This window comes from Cynara cardunculus (assembly GCF_001531365.2).
Source record: "Cynara cardunculus var. scolymus isolate 2C chromosome LG 5, CcrdV1, whole genome shotgun sequence".
In the NCBI taxonomy this organism is placed as follows: Eukaryota; Viridiplantae; Streptophyta; class Magnoliopsida; order Asterales; family Asteraceae; genus Cynara; species Cynara cardunculus.
In genome coordinates, this window is record NC_037532.1 from 382,462 (window position 1) to 391,366 (window position 8,905).

Consider the following 8,905-nt stretch of genomic DNA (forward strand, 5'->3'; position numbering starts at 1 on the left):
TCACCTGAGGGCCCCGTTTGACCCTGACCAAACAGAAGAATAAAAAACAGTTTCTGTTTCATATCCAATTATTTTTACGGAGTTCTTCAAATCTAGACTAGAGAATTTCACACTCCGTCTCTTACTTTATCCATTTTGAAAAAGAATTTACAAAATATTAATTTTGGTTGGAAATGCTCTCAAGTAGCTAAAAAAAGCTCATATAAAATGGATATCGTACTTTACTAAGTCGGTTAACGTAACTTTTTTAGGTTAAAAAGATGTAGGTACCCAATTTTTAAAAATGTAATGATTTATTTACTAATAATACTTAATCAATTAATAAAAAAGTTTATAATTATTTTTTAATTTAAAAAAATAGTTTAAATRCTTAATCATTTAGAATATAATATATATACATATAGTTTTGATGGTTTTGTGTGTGTGAGGTGGATGGAATGATGGTGGAAGAGTGAGAGGAGACTGAAATGATGTGTCCATTCATTTTAATTCCTCACTGTCAATTTCACACTCTACATTTTGGATCTTGTTCCACTTTTCACTTTTATTAAATTATACCCTTTTTTCCTTTATTAAATTACTTCATTTTTTAATTAAATGTTTTAAATCACTTGATTACAMAAACTCATAATTAATAAACCACTACTACACGACAAAATCTAGCCTAACTTACGTCCTTTGTCCTTGTGGTTTTTTTGAAAGTTGTTATATCTGTCTCTACCATTTTTCATCTATATATTCATAAAAATCGTATAAGAAAAAGAGTTAATTGATATTAATTAGGATTGATCTAATCCCTTATTAATATATATATATATATATAGAGAGAGAGAGAGAGAGTGTGTATAAAAAAAAGTTGTAGATGAGGTTTGTTTTGTTAGAGTAGTAGGCATCTTCCATTAAAGTGGATGCAATTTTGATGCCATAGAAAGAAAGATAAGAAATTTTAATTTCATCAATACACTTGTGAAATTTGTTATCAAATCTATTCTACTTTTTAAGTTTTATAATACAAATGTTACATTAGTACAATGAGTCTACATAAATTTATATTTTTCAATTATTTAATCCGGTTTTCAAAAATTCAATGAATTATTGTTTCTATGTTATACGACATTTACAATTACATAAATAYAACTTATTTATACATGTCAACTTTATAAAACTAACTCATAACCAATTTATAAACGTTTAAATAGAGAATATCCTACTAATACAAYAAAATACTCCATAAAATTGATAACCAACTATACAATACACAGTCTCTCTTAAAATCATATAAAATAAAATCGAAAATTAAATATGTATTTAGGATAGAGTAAAGTTTTAGTTATTATATTATATTATATTATAATATAATATAATAATAGAAAAATGAAAATGGGATTAAGAATGATTGATGATTGAAAGGCATTATAGTTTGTGATCACAATGATGTTGTACACAAAACACATACACCCCACAAAATAAATACTCCTTGCATTGCGCATGAAAAGCTTGATTTGACTCCCATTATTAATTCTATTCTATTCCATTTCTTTTTTATTTTTTTTAGTTTTTATTTGAATATAACCAAAACTTATTTTTATTTTTTTAATAAACTAAACTACAAATTTGGTTGTTCGATTACAAGATTGTCATCTAGCATTTGGTCTCTTCCTCCAACGGCTATYAACAATCTCGTTAAGTGGAAGATATTTTCGTTCTTTTATCGATTTCTTTTATGTCTTTTACTCAATCAAAATAGATTTTATTGTTTTTGATTAGGTAAAAGATGATAATATAATGAAAATGCCCATCATATAACGGAAGACCGTTAGAGAAATGATCGAATCCAAACCTTCTTGTAAACCACTTGACCATCTCTAACGGTGACGTTTGAGGCCTTCTAGACCGAGAAGAGGGGAGTTGGCTTTCCATTTTGGGCTCCAAATATTTGGGCCTATACAATACAAGGATGGAGATCGAGTTCACTTGAATTTTTTTTCTTTTCATGCTTAATGTAGTAATAGTTACATGAATACATATTATAATAAAATAAATTAATTTATATTTTTTATTATTAAATAATGATGTGATTCTACAAAAAGAATAGAAAAATCGAAGAAAGAAAAAAAAACATAACACTACTTATTCAAAGACTGCTTAACAATTGAAGTAATATTTTAAAACAAAACGAACATGTTTTGAWAAGAATAAATGATATTTAGCTCGGTTTATGACAAACCAAACAAATTATCCAAATATATTCAAGACATGTTTCGAAAATAAGGTAACAATGAATGATGCTTAACTCTGAATTAGGGGTGGACTTGGTATGTTCCCAAGTTCTTTTTTTTTTATCAATCAATTATAATTGGTATGTAAAATTTTATATCGTGTACCAATCAATTGTACTCRATACCAAATTAACTGGTTTCGATTGATACTGTTTTTGTACCATATTTRAAATTTGTCATTTTACTTGATTTTTGAGTGACATTTTGAATTTTCAGGTAACTAATTATAATTGGTATCTAGAACTAATGAATAATTAAAATACACCAGTACCATGGTACACAACTTTCAATACCATATATCAATCAAGTTTGCATCTTTGGTACGATACTACCAACCAACTGTAATGTAATCGATACCAATTTAATATAGTACGATTAGTACATGACTTGTTTGGTTTGGTACAAAATTATCAGCTGCTCAGAATCTGGTTCAACATTTATTGCACAAGTTACAAGTATGAGATGCATAACAAAAAGGTTAGCCAGCCTGTCTGTCTCATCTTTTTATTCCCAGATTAAGATTGAATGAAAACCAAAGTGTCATAAATTTCAACTTACACAGCCTCATGAGTCTCACAGCATCAATATTTGCTATACATAATAATATATATAAATAAATGAGACATGTCATACAACACACTTCATATATATATATATATCTTAGTATATATATATGTAACACCTGAAAAATGCAGCTCCTGGTATCCCAATAATCTAACGCTTCAATTTTATCGACTACCTTGTCTGCGGAGAACTTTGGCTCGAGATCTGCACGTCACCTGAGGGCCCCGTTTGACCCTGACCAAACATCAAACCGACCGAACTACTTGAATGAGGATCCATTTTGGACCTTTCCGAGAATGTAACCGATGGAGCCACAGCAGGAAGAGAAGATGATCCTAGCATATATGGTGCGATTGGGATATCGGATGGACCGTAGTTAACTGCACCCGGAAGTGGATGGTCAAATTTGCAGGTGSGCCCGAACTTGCAGTGTCCATTTTGCATGTAAAAACTGCACGGCTCCACCCCCTGTTCATAAATAAGAGGTTAAAGTTGAACCAAAATCAAACAAACGCAGTATATCAGCGGAAAGTAGGGTCCAAAAAGGTAAAATGTAGCACATCTTACCTATGTCTCCAGAGATTGAAAAGTTTCTGTTCATCAACAAAAGTTTAAATGACGGAATCTAAATGAACGTCTTATTTGGTCAAAAGAGAAAAACTTTATATCGKGTAAGGTATGTGGGTTTAATTTAAATGTCCTCAAGATAGCAACTAATAAATCATTATTAATGCCTCAGTTGGCAAAAGGRAGTAGCGACTTTGCTCAAATACGCAATAGGTTCAAGTTCGAATCTTGCACGAGGCAGGCTTGAACCCCTCCGCTAGCCTCGGCCACTGAGTCAGCYCTGAGATGCTTCCTCACATGTGGTTCTTACGGGGTGGGTTCCATGTGGGGACGGTCGGGCTTGCTGGTAATCAACTTTTTGCTCAAATAAAGCATTATCAGTAGACCTACTGGAAGGAAGAAACAGTCTCAGACAACATACTACTCCTTGCATCTCATCCCATGCATATTGGCATAYTGCAATCTTGATTTGACACACAGGATGAAGAGTTTTGACTATTTGTCAAATACATAAAATACCCTTTAAAAAAAGTTCTTTTCTAGAAAAGGCAARGGTATTACCAACTAGGAGATGGGATAAACCCCACCAAACTAAATGCTTGACGGTGAAACAAAAAGGGGTCTTAACCAATACCAGCACTTTATGCAAACCAAACCAACCCAACCCAACCCGATATTATCTCATTGGAAAGTAGGGTTAGGATTTAGGCATACCTTATCTCAACCACTAGGATAGAGAGATTAATTATGTAAATGACCCCCAGCTTATGCACGAAATATGTGAGTTTAGTTTGGGAACCAAAACCTAAAATTTTGCAATCATCATGGAATCGAGGGAATACTTGGTTCATGTTTTCGTCTAGTATGAATAGGGATGTTTCCAAGATAAATCCTCAGGCAAACTTGAAATCAGAACTATAATGGCTACATAACTTACCTTCTCTTTATATCTCACTCATTCCCATTCCATATAAAAAAAGATGAAAGTTCCTCCTACAGTCCTACTAGAGAATAGTACGTGGAGTGCTAGATATGATAAAGATTAGCTATTCTTGCRAAGTTAAATTGTTTCAGATATAAATCACCATATTATGCGACATAAGATCAAGTAAAAATGAAAAAGTTTTTTTATGCATGCGACTCATCAGAATGCCCTCAACATGGCGTTCTCTTAACACACCCTTGAACATGGTGTTATCAAAAGTTAACCAATCACATAAGAATTGGATCACTTCAATGACCCTGAGAAACACCAAAAAGACTATAAACCAGCAGTTTGAGGGTCAGCAACTCTTTTCAATATGAAGTCATGATGTAGTTTAACACTTAAAATTAAATTTGGGCCATAGATGGGACAAATAGTGTAAACTGTAAACTGTAAAACTTTTCCTAAACTTTTCCTAGGACGTGGTGCCCGATTCAATTACCTTAGAATACTTAAAAATAAAAAATGGATCTAGTAGAGTATGAATTTTTAACACTACCTAAGCCACAAATAAAGAGTTCACAATTTTTAACTCTCATGTGTCAAATGGATCATTTCTTGACCTCAGAATTGGAAAAAATTGTTTGCTTGTATAAGAAAGTAACTACTGATGTCTACTTTTAAAGTTACTAGGATTAAAAAACTTCGGAGCTACAAAACTGAACTTATTAATCACATTCTGTTGGAGAGAGCTAGATTTGMATTTCAAAAATCAAAAGTGGATTTTGGTTTTGGGATGGAAAGAAGATCATGCATTTAAAGTTACTACCTCTTAAGTGTAAATATAAGTGTACAGTAGTATCACAGTCACAAACATACACCAGAATGCAGAAAAAAAAACTTGGGGGCAGTCCTTCTAGGGCAGGTACACTGAGAAATTCACCTGTTCAGACCACCATTCAAGTTTGACCAACTAAAAGAGAGTTGTGATCTTCCACAACGTATGTTATCTTTTAACCTTGGCTTATATAGGTAAGATGCTAACTTCAAAGTTAAGCAGCCGGATTCATTAGTCCTTTGCAGGTTTATACTCTCTAAACATCATTAACCTCACAAAAACTCAGTTTGCTGCCATGCAGATGATAATAAAATGTCATGGACCATAAGAAATGCATGCCAWCTTGTGAAAACATTAAAACATTCTTATCCACTGGGCATAAGATATTGTAAAATTTATATAGAGGAAAGTTCAAATGAGAACCATAAATATTTTGAGAAAACCACAAGGGTTCTGGCACGGTGGTTGAGGTCCTGAAGGATGTGGTGGCATATCCCATCTGYCCAGTGTTTGATTCCAGGCAAACACAACAATTGTGGCCACTGAGTTTATTAGGGCTGATTTCTTGCGGGCACAATTTTCCGGGATTAGTCTAGACATAGCCTAGGACACCCTTCCAAAAATTATATTTTATCTGGGGATCAACTCTTTCATGTATTATTCATGATATCATGCATTTTCAACATGAACATCATGTATTTTCGTCATGAATATCTATCACGAGTCATGACATTCATCATGAATAAAACATGAATAGTTAGTTCCATGTTCTCAATATATTTACGGTTTTCAATTAGCCCCAACTAATTAAATAGTAAAAAMGATACAATGACATAAAGAAACATAATGCTATGTCTGTAATATGAGATGCAAACTGGAAGAAAAGATGTAGTATTCAATYGCATACAGTTTAACAATGCATAGTCCATGGAACACATAACATTAACAAGCAAAGAGTCGATAGATTAAACAGGCTTACCGGACGCAGTGGGAGACCGATGGCGCTGAGAACACAATTTGCCTTTGATAATACCCAGTCTGGTGGATGATGATACTTGCAAGAGGCCCCAAACTTACAATCCCCAGTTTTCATGTAGTATTGGCATTCAGGTTGGCCAGGTCTCTCGGGAAATACTCTTTCAGTCTGACTACTACTCAGAGGGCCAGGAGAAGGTGGTAAGGGGCGATATGGTGCTGCAAATGGAGGCGCTGAAGAATTCACTCCATATACAGAACCTGCTGCCATGGAAGGTTGAGCACCYGGAGACAGGACCGGGCTTACACGTCCCTGCATCTCGTAAACTATTGACACTATAAGAACTATACATACACAAGCAAACCAAATAGATATAAATTATATTCTTTCTTACCGAGTAAGGACTCCAATTTTGTAACGGAACCATGCCAGGGGAAAGTAGTATGGGACCATAAGCACCTGGTGCATATGAACCAGGTACTAATGGAGGCCTTGCAACCCTATAGCCTGCTGATGGACCAACATATTGTTCCGGGGAAGGAGCTGAAGGAGACTGCACTGAATAAAATGGACGTGCAGATGCTGGCATGGATTCGCCAGTCGGTTGAGGATGATGGAATTTACAAGTTATACCAAATTTGCACTGCCCCGTTTTCAAATAGTAGGAGCATTCTTTCTCGTCCTGTTTTTATACATAAAAGTTGGTAGCTTTGACATTAATGCACAAGAACAAACAATTAGTGGTATCAGAAAAAAGGTGGGTAGAAATAGTTACTGGTCGTAATGGATATCCATAAGTATTTAGCGGCACATTACTCAGTGATCCACCCGCATGTCTTGGATGGTGAAACTTGCAGGATGCACCAAACTTACAGGTGCCTGTTCTTAAATAATACTGCACATGTACAATGAAACACTGCATCATTCAGACAATCACACAGATTCTATGCATTTGCTTTGACTTGTAAGGGGTTGTTTGGTTGGTTTTTCATTAAGTACCGGTATGGATAAAGCTTTCTGTGTGGATTAATATGGCTGTATAGATTGGGAAGGTTTTTGTTTGGGAGAGTTTTTTCATAAATGGAAGGAGCGTGATTTTTTTAATTGGGAGGGACAGGTTTGGGAAAAACTTGGCTTTCTGCATAAGGCTCCCCTCTATAAGCTTACTGAATAAGCCACTTTCTATATCATTAAGCCACTACCAAACAGMGATATATAGCTAACCGAATAAGCTGAGAGTSCCATTAAGCTCATTAAGCTGCTAACAAACAGGCCCTTAGGAAATTTATGAACAAAACTGAAGATACTATGATAAAACAGAGTACCTGGCAAGGAGGCTCTCCTGGTCGCTCTGGGTAAGCTCCTCCTCCTGCACTTCTTGCAGCTCCTCCAGCCTATCAATCATCACAATGTTATAATAGATTAGGGATTGCAATCTATGGGTGTAAGACCCCACATCGGTTAGGGAGGGGAACTAAGGTTGCCTTGTAAGGGACTGGATACCTCCTCTATCAAATCCGTTTTAAAACCATGAGTCCATGTGTGGACAAAGCAGACAATATCTGGTATGGTTAGCCTGAGATATTACAATGGGTGCTCTTCATTCAATCCAGAAGTTGAACTATATGCATAATGAATGCATATTACTTATTTTACTAGGTTTTTTCTCTTTTTCTATTGTTGTTGCCAAATTATCAATCACAACCAAATTCTAGACATCRCTTCTCTTGCTAATTAATATGTAAAACAACGATTATGATGGGGAAAAGTTCATATGCACCAACATTAGCAGCTTAAAAACAAAAAAAAATGTAAGCTTTATGGATAACCATAACGAATTAAGCAAATGATCGAAGGGATTACCGAGCTACTACGATCTGGAGGATGATTATATCTGCACTTGCTACCATATCCACATGTCCCAGTTCTCATATAGTAAGCACAATCCGCCATTCCAGGTCGCTCCGGATAAAACTCTCCTCTTCCGMCCCACAACCCCAACCGCCTCATCGATTCTACATACATTCCCCAAATTACCAATAAACAAAATCAATCAATCAAACAAACATCAAGTGTAAAAAAGAAAAGTTCGTACATTGTTCAAAACCCTAAAAAAATCTTCAACAATATGAAAAATTCAAAACTGTAAATGCTAAATAGCCATGAAAGGTTTACCTTCAAGGCCCGTTTCGGCCCCCGGCTGTATCCATTCAGATTGTTGTTGGGTATGATCCGGCTGTGACCCGTTTCTTCCCGTGCTCCGTCCGTACAGCTCCATTTTTATTTAGGTTTTCGAGTTCCTATTTACAAGAGCTGAAAGAAGATTTCAACGGAATCAACACAAAAATCGAGAAACAAACGACTCCTACCAGCGATGAATGCACACTGGTTTCTTCAAATGATCGAGGGGGTTTGAAACTCGATCGAATGATGATTTTTGCTGCTTCTATACTCTCACTTGCATCAACTTTATTTGAAGGGCTTCGATTCTATTATGCATTTGCAAGTGCAACTTTATTTGTTTGATTTTGTTTGGTGGAAAAAGAAAAACGAGATGAGTAACCGACACTGCTGTTTTCTGAAATTACGTCCTTGCCCTTGGGCCTGCCTGTACTGCTTTGCTGCTGTCGTGGCAATATAAATGAGGACAATTCTGTCTTTTTGGGTTTTTGGTTTATGGGCTTCTAATTATTGGTTGGAAGTAAAAAAAAAAACCCTCAACATAGTTTGCCCCAAATTTAATTTTATTAAAATAC

At 35.0% G+C, this 8,905-nt stretch overlaps 1 protein-coding gene across 3 annotated transcripts; it reads right to left on the bottom strand.

Annotated features, from left to right (window-relative positions):
* Positions 1-2,928: 2,928 nt before the first annotated feature.
* Positions 2,929-8,590, bottom strand: LOC112513622 (zinc finger CCCH domain-containing protein 32). Of its 3 annotated transcripts, XM_025119944.1 has the most exons (8): positions 8,325-8,590; positions 8,013-8,164; positions 7,475-7,543; positions 6,925-7,044; positions 6,544-6,831; positions 6,153-6,461; positions 3,411-3,436; positions 3,102-3,311 (listed from the first exon to the last, which is right to left on the bottom strand). In XM_025119944.1, exons 1-8 carry the CDS (start codon positions 8,425-8,427, stop codon positions 3,179-3,181), a joined length of 1,200 nt encoding a protein of 399 aa, XP_024975712.1. In that variant the 5' UTR covers positions 8,428-8,590; the 3' UTR covers positions 3,102-3,178. The 3 variants fall into 3 exon arrangements, with proteins under 3 accessions (XP_024975711.1, XP_024975712.1, XP_024975713.1); XM_025119943.1 differs by lacking the exon at positions 3,411-3,436 and having other exon boundaries at positions 2,929-3,311; XM_025119945.1 differs by lacking the exon at positions 3,102-3,311 and having other exon boundaries at positions 3,318-3,436.
* Between the last annotated feature and the right edge of the window lie 315 nt (positions 8,591-8,905).